This window comes from Aulonocara sp. 'chitande type north' Nkhata Bay, linkage group LG18, assembly GCF_057382095.1.
Source record: "Aulonocara sp. 'chitande type north' Nkhata Bay isolate Kocher_YH1m ecotype deep benthic linkage group LG18, A_spYH_male_GT1.1, whole genome shotgun sequence".
NCBI classification, from domain to species: Eukaryota; Metazoa; Chordata; class Actinopteri; order Cichliformes; family Cichlidae; genus Aulonocara; species Aulonocara sp. 'chitande type north' Nkhata Bay.
In genome coordinates, this window is record NC_141361.1 from 5,799,063 (window position 1) to 5,814,081 (window position 15,019).

Sequence of the window (15,019 nt, forward strand, 5' to 3'; positions counted from 1 at the left end):
ATTTTTATTGCACAAAAGGATGAGATGATACCAGAGGTATAATTCAAATGCTGCAGCACAAAACTCATCCTTAGCTGATGGCAATGGCACCTAGCATTGTCTTCTGCTGCTGCAGGGCATTTCCTTCAAAGAGGAACATGTTATATGTTCAGAGATGCTCTTCTGCTTGCCTTAGTTTGTAACAAGCGGCTACTTGAGTCATTGTTGCCTTCAAAAGTGCTCAAAGTACTCTGGCCATTCTCCTCTGACCTCTGACATCAACAAAAAATGTTCACCCAGAAAACTTCAGCTTGCTAGACTTTCTTTAGACCGTTCTCTGTAGATCTTAGATGTGGTTGTGATAGAAAATCCAATAGATCAGCAAGTGTCTGAAATACTCAGACTGGACCGTCTGACCACAGCACTTTCACAGGCACTTTGTAGGGTGAAACATTTCTATATTGATGGGACTGGACTGCAGCAGGATCATAGAATATTTCAGGAGTATGAAAATGGTGTGAGTCATGCGCTTTGGCCATCAAAGCCAGGCAGTCTCAACCAAGTTGAACATCTTTCATGATTCATGATTTCATCATTATCTTTTGAATGTCGTAAAATAAAGTGATCTTAACAATTTCATCAAAACTCAAAAAAAAACTTTTTTTTCCCCATTTCATTTGTTCTTTAGATTTTAAGAGACTTGCAGAATCAATACCGTGAAAGACTGAAGCTGTTCTGAGGGCACATGGTACACAAAAACCTCATGAAGAAGTTTTTTCCTTTAATTTGTCACCTGTCTGTATCTCACTGCTCCAGTTTTGATATCTTTGTGGATAACGGTGTCTGAGCCTGTTTGGTCAGAAAAGATTGTTCATGACATGATACTAAAATAATTTAATTAACTATGTGTATTTTTAAAAAAAATATTACATTTACGTCCAATAAAGGCATGGGCTCCATATTCTCACATGACACATGGTCTATTTCTGTCAAAAGTTACCTTTTATATAAATGGCACACAGGAATAGACAGAAAAAGCAGCGATGTCTGCACTGGGATGAAGGAAAAGAAGCTAAAATTATTTTAGCAGACTTAAACAAGTTTTGAAAAAAATGTGAAACAAGCTCTGTTATAAGAAGTGTTCAGCAAGTATTTCTCCTCTTCCTGAAATGAATCACACCCTTCATCTTCTTCCTGCTCTCTAACTCAAGACTTCCTTTCTGTCAACATGTTTCCGTGTTCTCCCCTTTCGATCTGCAGTTTGAAGATGAATGGGACAAACATGTGCTGACACTGGTGAATCAGAGCTCAGACTAGTGTCAGTCATACGGAAGTGAAACTCGCAAAGTCGCTGACACTGAGAGGAGAAATGGTGCAGAAAGGAGTTCAGCTGACACAAGAAACTTTCTCTTGTTCGATCTGTTTGGATCTACTGAAGGATCCGGTGACTATTCCCTGTGGACACAGCTACTGCATGAACTGTATTAAAAGCTTCTGGGATGAAGAGGAAAAGAAGAAAATCTACAGCTGCCCTCAGTGCAGACAGACTTTCACACCGAGGCCTGTCCTGGTGAAAAACACCATGTTAGCAGTTTTAGTGGAGGAGCTGAAGAAGACTGGACTCCAAGCTGCTCCTGCTGATCACTGCTATGCTGGACCTGAAGATGTGGCCTGTGATGTCTGCACTGGAAGAAAAATGAAAGCCTTCAAGTCCTGTTTAGTCTGTCTGGCATCTTACTGTGAGAAACACCTTCAGCCTCATTATGATTCACCTACATTCAAGAAACACAAGCTGGTGGAGCCCTCCAAGAAGCTCCAGGAGAACATCTGCTCTCGTCATGATGAGGTGATGAAGATGTTCTGCCGTACTGATCAGCAGAGTATCTGTTATCTCTGCTCTGTGGATGAACATAAAGGCCACGACACAGTCTCAGCTGCAGCAGAAAGGACTGAGAGGCAGAGAGAGCTGGAGGTGAGTCGACAAAACATCCAGCAGAGAATCCAGGACAGAGAGAAAGATGTGAAGCTGCTTCAACAGGAGGTGGAGGCCATCAATCAGTCTGCTGATCAAACAGTGGAGCACAGTGAGAAGATCTTCACTGAGCTGATCCATCTCATCCAGAAAAGAAGCTCTGATGTGAAGCAGCAGATCAGATCCCAGCAGGAAACTGAAGTGAGTCGAGTCAAAGAGCTTCAGGAGAAGCTGGAGCAGGAGATCACTGAGCTGAAGAGGAAAGATGCTGAGCTGAAGCAGCTCTCACACACAGAGGATCACATCCAGTTTCTACACAACTACCCCTCACTGTCAGCACTCAGTGAGTCTACAGACTCATCCAGCATCAATATCCGTCCTCTGAGCTACTTTGAGGATGTGACAGCAGCTGTGTCAGAGGTCAGAGATAAACTACAGGACATTCTGAGAGAGGAACGGACAAACATCTCACTGACAGTCACTGAAGTGGATGTTTCACTGTCACAACCAGAGCCAAAGACCAGAGCTGGATTCTTAAAATATTCGCGTAACATCACACTGGATCCAAACACAGCAAACACACAGCTGTTATTATCAGAGGGGAACAGAAAAGCAACATTTGTGAAATATCAGCAGTCTTATCCTGATCATCCAAACAGATTCAGATATTGTTATCAAGTCCTGGGTAGAGAACGTCTGACTGGACGTTGTTACTGGGAGGTGGAGAGGAAAGGGCGAGTTTATGTAGCAGTCGCATACAAGAACATTAGCAGAGCAGGGTGTGGAAAAGTGTGTGGATTTGGTCGTAATGACAAATCTTGGGCATTAGATTGTTCCAAAAACAGTTACACATTTTGGCATAAGAACATTGAAACTCCAGTTTCAGGTCATGGGTCCTCCAGAGTAGGAGTGTACCTGGATCACAGAGCAGGTATTTTGTCTTTCTATAAAGTCTCTGAAACCATGACTCTCCTCCACAGAGTCCAGACCACATTCACTAAGCCGCTTTTTGCTGGACTTTGGTTTTACAATAATTATGGAGATATTGCTGAGTTCATCAAACTGAAATAGACTGAACTCGTTCATATTGTTGTGGGTTTAAATTGGAGTGGATTTTTCACTTGAGCTAGAATTTTTGGGATCGGCCCGAGTTTCGCCTTAATGTGTCATGCATTGTGTAGTATACATGGAGTAACGAGAAGCGAGTAACACCTCACAACCAGTTCCCGATCAGCAATCATATGGTCACAAGAAAGTCAAACCTTTTTGAAATCCTGGTCGCCCCTCGTGAGAGTATCCACTGTTGAAGCAGTGCCACAAGCCAATTTAACGCAACCTCTCACACTGCGCGTGCCCAAACACAGAAGCGAAAAAGTCGGAGCAACATGGCAGTGCAGCGTGTGATCTAGACAAAGGCTATGGACGCCTAACTTGTAGAACTTTGGCAAGTTCATCTGAGGCTTTTCAATGTGTCCTCACAAAACTATCACGACCACAGCAACCGTGAAGAGTTAGATGGACTTTGCTGCTCAGTTATGTTTTCATTAGCAATTTAGAAAAGTTGATGGTGGTGTGTGTGTGCGTGTGTGTGTGCGTGTGTGTGCGTGTGTGTGTGCGTGTGTGTGTGTGCGTGTGTGTGTGTGTGTGTGTGTGTCAGCGAAGGAGAGCGAGAGACAGATTTTGTGTCATATATTAGCTAAATAATATAACCTTTGGTAACACAAAATGTTACCAAGCTAAAATTTGGACGCACACTGTGAGCACGCAGGTCGCATCGGGGCGTATAATGCGAGAACGATGACCTACGAACTTCTAACCCCTGCGATTCAGTGGTACAGTTTGAGCAGGAGTTGAATACTGCGACTGAAAAAAACACAGTGTATCCCCAGCTTTAGATGTTATAATCCTATACCTTTGATAATTGCAATCAATGATAACTTCATGCATTGTTTTTAATGTTTAGCATGTGAACAAAGTGAAGGCTTTTACTATAAATAACTTTTTGTTCAGTTTTTCTCCCGAAACACCTGAAATACTTTCAATTCAATTTAAATTCAATTCAATTTTATTTATATAGTACCAAATCACAACAAAGGTTGATTCAAGCCACTTAACCTCAAGGACTAACTGTAATATATAAACATAAAAATATAGAGCACACTCTTGTGTTGCAGTTGAAGTTCCTTTGAGAATTTCAGGTCCAAGGTGTTGGTTTTCTTTTTAACAACAGTTTAATGAGTAGCCCATATAAAGTCTTTGTGTATTCAGAGGTATTTAAAGCTGTCCACTGTTTCCACAGTTGAGTTATTCATGAGTACTGGCAGATGAATGCTCCTCCACGTTCATGTAATTCACAATAACCTCCTTTCTTTCTGAGATATTCAGGCATAAATGCTTGTTTTGGCAATAATTTTCCAGGGCTGTCTCATCAGCAAGTGAACTCAATCCTGTAAACCTCTCAGTTGTGTTATTAGCTCTTTTTTACCCCAAGCTGTCATGGGTGCAGAGTGAGTGTAGGAATGGGTTCAGAGCACAGCCCCTTGTCTGTTATTTGTACAGTACTTAGTGATTATATGTCTGTACAAAGCATTTTATAAATAAACATGCTGAGGTTTAATCAGCTGTGTCACCAGATGAATCAATAAAGGGATTGTCTCTTCATTTTTAAATCTGCTCATTTTATTTCTATTTGTTTTAATTTTACAGATATTGGTGAAATTCTGTCTAGATAATTATTTTCTGACATTTTGAGAGTTTTGGACATAAACACTGATGCAGTGTTTAGAGACAAGCAGGAAACCTCAGTCAAAGACTCCTGGTCAGGGTTTCTGACTGCACAACAAAGTATATGCCAATAAAAGACAACTAATGTCAGCTTGACAGTCATACATGTTATAAGAAACAACAAGCTATCACAAACAATAGATAATAGTTTACAACACACAAAGCTCAGCAGCACTAAATTACAGTTATCAGAGCATATCAGACTGTAAATTCTGCCATCGGAGTATTTAATTGTCTGCCATAGCTGCAGAAGTGTTAAACACACATCTCTTGGCTTCCTGTAATGAGTCACTGCCCCATAAGGCCCCTCCCCCCCGGTCTCTGACTCAGCTCCTCTTGTCTGTCTGCATGTTCACTTGTTCCCTCCCCTTCTTATCTCCACTTGTAGATGGGTGTAAGCAACATGTGACAATCTGTAAGAGCTCACAGGCCACATTCACAGCAGCAACACATGTTGTTTAGATCAGAGCTCAGACTAGTTTCATTTTTAAGGAAGTGAAACTCACACAGTCGCTGACACTGAGAGGAGAAATGGCGCAGAAAAGTGTTCAGCTGGACCGAGAAACTTTCTCTTGTTCGATCTGTTTGGATCTACTGAAGGATCCGGTGACTATTCCCTGTGGACACAGCTACTGCATGAAGTGTATTAATGGCTTTTGGGATGGAGAGGACGAGAAGAAAGTCTACAGCTGCCCTCAGTGCAGACAGACTTTCACAGCGAGGCCTGTCCTGGTGAAAAACACCATGTTAGCAGTTTTAGTGGAGGAGCTGAAGAAGACTGGACTCCAAGCTGCTCCTGCTGATCACTGCTATGCTGGACCTGAAGATGTGGCCTGTGATGTCTGCACTGGCATGAAGCTAAAAGCTGTGAAATCCTGTCTAGTGTGTTTGGTTTCTTACTGTGAGAAACACCTTCAGCCTCATTATGATGTGGCTCCATTAAAGAAACACAAGCTAGTGGAGCCCTCCAAGAAGCTCCAGGAGAACATCTGCTCTCGTCATGATGAGGTGATGAAGATGTTCTGCCGTACTGATCAGCAGAGTATCTGTTATCTCTGCCCTGTGGATGAACATAAAGGCCACGACACAGTCTCAGCTGCAGCAGAAAGGACTGAGAGGCAGAGAGAGCTGGAGGTGAGTCGACAAAACATCCAGCAGAGAATCCAGGACAGAGAGAAAGATGTGAAGCTGCTTCAACAGGAGGTGGAGGCCATCAATCAGTCTGCTGATCAAACAGTGGAGCACAGTGAGAAGATCTTCACTGAGCTGATCCATCTCATCCAGAAAAGAAGCTCTGATGTGAAGCAGCAGATCAGATCCCAGCAGGAAACTGAAGTGAGTCGAGTCAAAGAGCTTCAGGAGAAGCTGGAGCAGGAGATCACTGAGCTGAAGAGGAAAGATGCTGAGCTGAAGCAGCTCTCACACACAGAGGATCACATCCAGTTTCTACACAACTACCCCTCACTGTCAGCACTCAGTGAGTCTACAGACTCATCCAGCATCAATATCCGTCCTCTGAGCTACTTTGAGGATGTGACAGCAGCTGTGTCAGAGGTCAGAGATAAACTACAGGACATTCTGAGAGAGGAATGGACAAACATCTCACTGACAGTCACTGAAGTGGATGTTTTACTGTCACAACCAGAGCCAAAGACCAGAGCTGGATTCTTAAAATATTCATGTGAAATCACACTGGATCCAAACACAGCAAACACACAGCTGTTATTATCAGAGGGGAACAGAAAAGTAACATTAATGAAACAACAACAGTCTTATTCTGATCATCCATACAGATTCACTTCTTATAAACAGGTCGTTAGTAGAGAGAGTCTAACTGAACGTTGTTACTGGGAAGTGTTGAGGAGAGGAAGAGGAGTTATTGTAGCAGTAGCATCTAAAAGTATCAGGACAGCACAGGATGAATGTTGGTTTGGGCACGATGACCAATCCTGGGCATTAGAGTGTTGCAACAACAACAGTTATACATTTTGGCACAACAACATCCAAACTCCTGTCTCAGGTCCTCGTTCCTCCAGAGTAGGAGTGTACCTGGATCACAGAGCAGGTATTTTGTCCTTCTACAGCGTCACTAAAACCATGACTCTCCTCCACAGAGTCCAGACCACATTCACTCAGCCGCTCTATGCTGGACTGAGTCTTTACTATAATTATGGAGATATTGCTGAGTTCGTCACACTGAAATAGACTAAAGTCTTTCATATTGTGGGTTTAAATCTGTATTTTAGTTTCATTATTGTTGTGACATTTTGGCTGTGCACAGAGATCAGCTGTAAATCAATCATTATGGGTGTTACCCCAACATCTTCTAGATGTTGAATGATGTTATTGAGCGTTTTATAACGAGCTGTTCCTAAGTCTGTTTAGCCATGGAGGCTATGACTGCTCATGATCATTTTCATCTACAAAAACATTTCACTGCATAAAAAGAGCTGATCTCTAAATGAGTAGTGATCATCACTTTATACACTTGGAAAGAAATGTATAACTGGAAGACTAACTTTTCAGTCAATCTCATCCTTGTTGATTTTTAAAGCAACGTCTTTCAATCAGTATATAGAGAAGTTTTTTAATTTAGGTCATCATGGACAAAGTTATTAAACATTTTAAAGCACTGAAGTGTTTTATTTCATATTTATAAACTGCAAACTTATCAGTTTTTCCCATGGTCTCTCAGTGCAGCATCAGCATTACTGGTTGTGACTCACAGCCTCTCCGTGCTAGATTTTTCTTCTCTTCAGTCAGATATGATGGACTGCTCTCTTAGCCTGCCGGTGTGAGATTTGTGAATCTCTGGGAGATGAATGATTTGCCCCCCCTTCATTTAACAAAAACACCTCCTTTGTCTTGAAGACATTTCAGCATAGATGGTTGTTTTGGCACTACTTTTCCAGGGTTGTCCCATCTCCTGTCATAGCTATTGGTGAAAATATATGGACATATGTACAAATGTGGATAAAAACAAATCCAAACAAAGAAACAAACCACCAAAAACCAACAAACAAAACTCTGATCACTGGTGTAAAACAACAGTTACACAGAAAAAATGATCCAAAGGAGACACCTGGTGGACAACGACAGACATGACAACAAGAAAACATTACAACATAAAGTGCCTTGACATAACTGTTGTTGTGATTTGGCGCCAAATCAATAAAAATGAATTGAATTATATAAAAGAATCAAGTTCTTGTAGAGAACTGGTTTCAAGTGGGTAAATTTGTGGAATTGATCTCATTTTGTGTGCTGCAGGAGGAAAATAGTGGCACAGTCTACAGCTTGGACATGGACATTACTTCTTTTTTTTTTTTTTAAACAAAAGGATAAGCGTGAGATGGTAAAGTGTAAACTGTGTCCAGGACAGAAACAGCTGCATGATCCTGCTAACACAACTTCGCACAGACAACCTGCACAGATGGCATTTTAACACTAAGCTAGCCAAGAACCCAGAGTGATGTTAAAGCTGAGCAATGCCGACCCCAGCACAGCAGCCAGACTCTGAACTTCAACAGGTAACAAACGTGTAACCAGTCAGGTTGCAGCCTTCGTTTCTATCTGTTCTTGTTTCTAAAGTAGAATTCACAGTGGTTTGATTGCTTTAAAAAATTCTTGCGGTGGTTTTCATCTTTGCATTTTGTTGTTGGCTTTGTGTTTGTGATGGCAAGCCACACATGGTGAGCTCCACACCTCACCACTAGTTTGCTTCACTTTAGTTTACTTTGCAGTCCCTACTTTAAATATATTTTATTTATTGTCTATTATATTGTTTCTTTATTAAATTAGTTTACCTTTTCCATCACACCTTACAATGTTTATATGGAGTGCACCCATATCAACACTGCATGGTCAAATTTATGTTTTATGTTTTATTAATAAGTCTTTTTGTTTGAGATACCTGCAGGTTTGGCTTCTCCTTCCTAGTTGGCAAAAGGCTGGGGGATCGGAAGTACTGCTGACAGCCTCATTGGACTGAACAACATGCTTCATTGCCAGGGGGGTGTTTGAGTTTGCTTAATTGTTTTGCATTAGGTAGTTATAGGGCAGCTATTTTGCTTCCCCCTCGTGTGTCATAGGGTTTAGCTAAGTCAGTATTTAAGTTCCCTCCTGTTACATTTCAGCTTGTTAGTCTTATGGTTCAAAAATGAATGATGTGAAATACATTTAAGACATGATACTTCATACAGGTCAAATATTTCAAGAATAATGTTTCTCAATGTAAAATTGTAAAGAATCTTTAGATAGGATACAACATTTTGTAAACAGGTACCTCAGAACCTGCTGAGCCGTGCCTCTCTTGTACTGTTACATGGATGTAAGCGCACGTCCTTGTAAAATTTTCCACAGTGCTTCTGCTAAATCAACCAAACAAATACATGTACTCTTGCAAATTATAAACAATCCAATTGTTCCTTTAAAAAGCAGCACAAACAGATAACAACAAAGACTGTCGGATCTTTCCAAAGTTCTCATTCCTGCATTTCAGTGCTTCCTGGAAAGAGTTTTGGAGGAATCTACTCTTTATGCTGACAAAGTAGGTCATAAACCTCCTCGGGCCAATGTTGCTGCCTGTTTCTTTGATTGCTGTTTTTAGATTGATTCCGTTCTGCAGCCCTGCATCTGTGACTGATATCATTCCACCCCTGCGCTCTGCAATATTTGATGCATGTGGCGGATTCTGCTGTTTCTGTTGCCCAGGATGGCTACTTGTTTTACATCTTTTATTTCTGTATTGCTCCCTGTGGAAAACATATCTGGATTTTCTTATTGTCCAGATTATCAATTGTGTCTGTGCACTTAGTCTTACATTTGTCGTTGATGTTAACCAGCTCAAAGTAGCCCAGGTCATTGGTGAAGCGACTATCTGTCCGCCACATATATCCCCTTCTCTCCGTAAACACAGAGGTACTTGAACTGTTTTACGTGGTCAATTTTAAAAACCTTCTTTCTTTTTTGGGCATTTATTCCTCCATTTGCACCAATGTAAAAGACAAAATAGTAATCTCTTGCCTTAACCATCTTCTTATATCTATTGAAAGGCTTTAAGGCCTCCAGCACTGTGCAACTGTGCAAGGCCTTTCTGTGTGATTTGCATGTTGTCCTTGTGTTTATCTCTGGGCACTCTGGCTTCCTCACAGTCCAGAGACATGTAGTTAGTGGGGTTAGATTAATTTGTGATTCTAAACTAAACTGTGTGTATTGGATTTCACTCTGAACCCATTAACTGAATCAGAATCAGAATCAATAAAATATTCTGATTCTGATTTAGTTGTTCAAATAGTTTATTCACATAGTAAAGAAGTTGTTACTAGTATAAGGATATATTTTCTCAAATAAAGAGAATTTCATCATCTGCAGTTCATGAAAAAAAGTGTCACATTAACAACAAATCAGTAAATTCACAAATTATGGAAACAGTCTCTTTTCAGCTGTAGATGTACGCTTCACATACAGTTCAAAGACAAGCATGAGGGTGCACACTTGGGCATCTTTTATTTTGCATGGTTATACCATTGTGGATTTTGCTAAATAAATTTGCTCAAGAGTATTTCATATGTTTGAAATCCAGCAAAAAACTTGATTTTTACTTTTGCTTTGTTCTTGCTGACTTTTTCACCTTTACTTGAGTAAAGAAGTTGAATCAGTATTTCTACTTTTACTTGAGAATGTCTAACACTAGCATCTGTACAGAGTATCTGCTCAGAATGTCTGCACTTTTGCTGCTTCTCCTGTAGACTTTTGTGCAAATGTAGACTTGGTATGTACATTTCCCCTCTACATAGAGTTTATTCATGACCAGGCGAGGCAGGACCAGGCGACGACAGCGTGGAAGCCGCAGATGGAGAAGCAGGTGGTGGCACTGCAGGCAACGAAGACTGGACGGGCCTCTCGGACCCTCCAGCGGAGGCAGGTTGCTGGACGGGCCTCTCGGACCCTCCAGCAGCAACAGGTGGCTGGACAGAAACCCAGGCCTAAAAAGACAAAGGAAGCAAAACCAGACACATTAACATGAGACACGGACTTTCAAAGTAAAAATGGAAACATAACACAGAGACGCAGACTTGACATGGGGATACAGCAGACAGGGGAGGCAACACAGAACAGAAACCAGCAGGTACAACTCAGACAAAGAAACCAAAAGACTAGAAATGATAAATAAAGGCAAAAATCAAAGTACAATAATAATGAAAACTTAAACCTCTGGGTCAACGACCCAGGCACCCTAACAATTACAATTCAGTGTGTATGACACTGAAGGTGATACTGGTCTCATACTATGTCCTGTGCAGGATCTGTACAAGCCTTTCGATGTGATTTGCATGTTGTCCTTATCTCTGGGCACTCTGGCTTCCTCAGAGTCCAGAGACATGTAGTTAGAGTGTCAGTGGTTATTGAAATGAATAAAATGATTAATTTAGCAGATGTAGAAGATAATTTTTAAAAAGTTTGAATAGTATTTTTAAAATGTGAAAAATGCTCCGTTATAAAAAGTGTTAATGACACACAGTCTGATAAACCTCCCACTTCCTCCCACTCTCTGACTCAGCACCTCCTCTCTGTCCACATGTTTCTGTGTTCCCCTTCAGATCTAAACTTTGAAGATGGGTGTAACTGTGACACCGGTGTGGAAAGGCTGAGTTTTATCTTTCTCTTATCTTCTTTCCACAGGTGATTTGTGTTTTTTAAAGGAAGGAAACCTTCCTCAAAACGGGCAGAGCAATGGAGCCGCCGAGGGAAAAGCACACGAAACAAAAGTGTAGAATTAAAAATATAATTTATTATGTTTAAATAGTTAAAAATATAAAATGAATTAAAACAACCTTGGCCAAGGGAAGACACAATAAAAATCAATAACACACAACATTAAAAGTCCAGTGGAATCCACCACGGCCTAAAAGTCACAGAAAACTAAGAGGTCCAGCATAGTAGTCAAAGAGGGAAACCCAGCGGAGTCCTCGCCTTCCTCCCCGCATTCCACGTCCTGGTGCACTGAAGAAAGGGAGGGAGCGGCAGTCACTATTCCTTTGGCAGTTTACTTTATAAAAAGGATAAGTCAAAGACTTACCCGGGTGGGCAGAGCTCTCAACTCCGCCCGCCGCTTCCTCAAACTGCAATCGGCACCGCGGTCTCACTGCTTCTGCTCTCCCGCAGTGCACGAGCTGGCTCTTGTCGTTATTGCCACCAGACTGCCGCTACGCGTCCCTAGTCGCTGGTCATCTGCCTTTTTTTCCTCTGATCGTTTCCCCTTTCCAGTCGCTGGTCGTCTGCTCCATCTGATCATCTCTACTCTCTGATCGTCTCTCGCTCTCCCCTCTGATCGTCTGTGTCTTTCCTCTGTCTGTCTCGCATTCTCCGTGTTACATTTTCGTTGAACACCGGCTCCAAACCTCTTATGTGTCCTTGAGCACTCTGTAAATTACCTTTTCTTTTCTCTCAGGTGTGTCCAATTAGTAAAAACGGGGGAAAAGGCGGAGTCTCTCCAGGACAATTTGCCGGCAACTAAAACATGCAAACTAAATAAAACACTGCACAAAAATATAACCAATGCATGCAATATAAAAAATAAATATGTACACTTCACATTAAAATACAGCACAGCAAAACAACGTCCGTCCTTCCCTGGATGACATAACCAGCATGTAGTGACGTGGAATAGCTGACAGGCCCCATTTACTGCATTAGTTTCAGTTATAAGGAAGTGAAACTCACACAGTCGCTGACACTGAGAGGAGAAATGGCGCAGAAAGGAGTTCAGCTGGACCAAGAAACTTTCTCTTGTTCGATCTGTTTGGATCTGCTGAAGAATCCGGTGACTATTCCCTGTGGACACAGCTACTGCATGAACTGTATTAATGGCTTTTGGGATGGAGAGGACGAGAAGAAAGTCTACAGCTGCCCTCAGTGCAGACAGACTTTCACACCGAGACCTGTCCTGGTGAAAAACACCATGTTAGCAGTTTTAGTGGAGCAGCTGAAGAAGACTGGACTCCAAGCTGCTCCTGCTGATCACTGCTATGCTGGACCTGAAGATGTGGCCTGTGATTTCTGCATTGAGATGAAGTTAAAAGCTGTGAAATCATGTTTAGTCTGTCTGGCTTCTTACTGTAAGGAACACCTTCAGCCTCATTATGATGTGGCTCCATTAAAGAAACACAAGCTGGTGGAGCCCTCCAAGAAGCTCCAGGAGAACATCTGCTCTCGTCATGATGAGGTGATGAAGATGTTCTGCCGTACTGATCAGCAGAGTATCTGTTATCTCTGCCCTGTGGATGAACATAAAGGCCACGACACAGTCTCAGCTGCAGCAGAAAGGACTGAGAGGCAGAGAGAGCTGGAGGTGAGTCGACAAAACATCCAGCAGAGAATCCAGGACAGAGAGAAAGATGTGAAGCTGCTTCAACAGGAGGTGGAGGCCATCAATCAGTCTGCTGATCAAACAGTGGAGCACAGTGAGAAGATCTTCACTGAGCTGATCCATCTCATCCAGAAAAGAAGCTCTGATGTGAAGCAGCAGATCAGATCCCAGCAGGAAACTGAAGTGAGTCGAGTCAAAGAGCTTCAGGAGAAGCTGGAGCAGGAGATCACTGAGCTGAAGAGGAAAGATGCTGAGCTGAAGCAGCTCTCACACACAGAGGATCACATCCAGTTTCTACACAACTACCCCTCACTGTCAGCACTCAGTGAGTCTACAGACTCATCCAGCATCAATATCCGTCCTCTGAGCTACTTTGAGGATGTGACAGCAGCTGTGTCAGAGGTCAGAGATAAACTACAGGACATTCTGAGAGAGGAACGGACAAACATCTCACTGACAGTCACTGAAGTGGATGTTTTAGTGCCAGATCCACAACCAGAGCCAAAGACCAGAGCTGGATTCTTAAAATATTCATGTGAAATCACACTGGATCCAAACACAGCACACAAACAGCTGTTATTATCAGAGGACAACAGAAAAGCAACATTTATGAAGCATCAACAGTCTTATTTTGATCATCAAGACAAATTCACTGGATGGTTGCAGGTCCTGAGTAAAGAGAGTCTGACTGGACGTTGTTACTGGGAGGTGGAGAGGAAAGGGAGAGTTATTATAGCAGTCGCATACAAGAACATTAGCAGAGCATGGTGGAGGAATGAATGTGCCTTTGGGCGTAATGTCAAGTCTTGGGCATTAGAGTGTTCCAAAAACAGTTCCACATTTTGGCATAACAACATTCAAACTCCTATTTCAAATGTTGGGTCCTCCAGAGTAGGAGTGTACCTGGATCACAGAGCAGGTATTTTGTGCTTCTACAGTGTCACTAAAACCATGACTCTCCTCCACAGAGTCCAGACCACATTCACTCAGCCGCTCTATGCTGGACTCTGGTTTTACCACAATTTTGGAGACACTGCTGGGTTCATTAAACTGAAATAGACTGAAGTCTTTCATATTGTAGGTTGAAATCTGCATTTTAATTTCCATTTTATTTTCTCTGCAGCAATATTGTGGCATTTCTGCACCTGCACAATGGTCAGCTACCGGTTGGATATTATGGGTGGTACCTGAGCATCTTGTTTGTTTCAGTGGAGCTCTTTCCTGTTACTCTTTAGCCTTGTAGCCTATCACTGCTCGTGATTATTTTCATGTATAAAAATATTTCTCCATATGAAAATCTAAAATTTTTTGTGCTCTCTGTATTTGTATTGATGGATTTGTATGTTGTTTTTTCCTCTTCCACTTAATAAACCTTAACAGAGAAATAGGCTGGGTTTCCTTTATGACAATTGTTTTTTCTCACCAGTTTGTACATTTTTAAACATATCTATGACTACATTTAAAAGTTTTTGTTTAATATCTGAAAAAAAACCTGGTATTTTTTATTAGATACTAAAAACACTAAATATTTATATTTATTTATATAATATATAAAATACTGAAAACTTTGTTTCCTTCTTAATATAAATTACATTTATATTTTCCTGTTTGGAAGACCAAAGTTTTCAGGGGGATCTAAAACCTGATTTTGTTCATATGTTTCTTGTCGTGATGAAACATATGAACAAACCGAAGACTATTACTATAAAGAAAACTTTGTTGAACAAACAATTTTTGTCCGTCTTCATTCCAGGATCTCACTCAAATCTAATTGAGAAAATGTCAAACTAATCTGAGAGAATAACTGAAGTAGTTATCATCCTGAAACACCTCAAAGTTCAGAGTTCATGTTTTCACAAAGGAAGATTCCTCAGTCTGTGAACTTTTCTTTTACTTGTTGGCCTTTGAGGTCT

General features: G+C 41.4%; 3 protein-coding genes across 3 annotated transcripts; all 3 read left to right on the plus strand.

The window, feature by feature from the left end:
* The first annotated feature begins 1,315 nt into the window (after nt 1-1,315).
* Nucleotides 1,316-4,595, plus strand: LOC147307824 (tripartite motif-containing protein 16-like). Its single transcript, XM_086273112.1, has one exon. The coding sequence runs from the start codon at nt 1,349-1,351 to the stop codon at nt 3,020-3,022; it is 1,674 nt and encodes a 557-aa protein (XP_086129238.1). The 5' UTR covers nt 1,316-1,348; the 3' UTR covers nt 3,023-4,595.
* A 555-nt stretch (nt 4,596-5,150) lies between these two features.
* Nucleotides 5,151-7,732, plus strand: LOC147307825 (tripartite motif-containing protein 16-like). Its single transcript, XM_086272997.1, has one exon. The coding sequence runs from the start codon at nt 5,267-5,269 to the stop codon at nt 6,938-6,940; it is 1,674 nt and encodes a 557-aa protein (XP_086129123.1). The 5' UTR covers nt 5,151-5,266; the 3' UTR covers nt 6,941-7,732.
* A 4,286-nt stretch (nt 7,733-12,018) lies between these two features.
* Nucleotides 12,019-14,494, plus strand: LOC147307826 (tripartite motif-containing protein 16-like). Its single transcript, XM_086272979.1, has one exon. The coding sequence runs from the start codon at nt 12,486-12,488 to the stop codon at nt 14,163-14,165; it is 1,680 nt and encodes a 559-aa protein (XP_086129105.1). The 5' UTR covers nt 12,019-12,485; the 3' UTR covers nt 14,166-14,494.
* The last annotated feature ends 525 nt before the right edge of the window (nt 14,495-15,019 follow it).

Coding starts and splice junctions, on each gene's coding strand:
- LOC147307826 (XM_086272979.1), top strand. CDS start 12,486: ATGGCGCAGAAAGGAGTTCAGCTGGACCAAGAAACTTTCTCTTGTTCG.
- LOC147307824 (XM_086273112.1), top strand. CDS start 1,349: ATGGTGCAGAAAGGAGTTCAGCTGACACAAGAAACTTTCTCTTGTTCG.
- LOC147307825 (XM_086272997.1), top strand. CDS start 5,267: ATGGCGCAGAAAAGTGTTCAGCTGGACCGAGAAACTTTCTCTTGTTCG.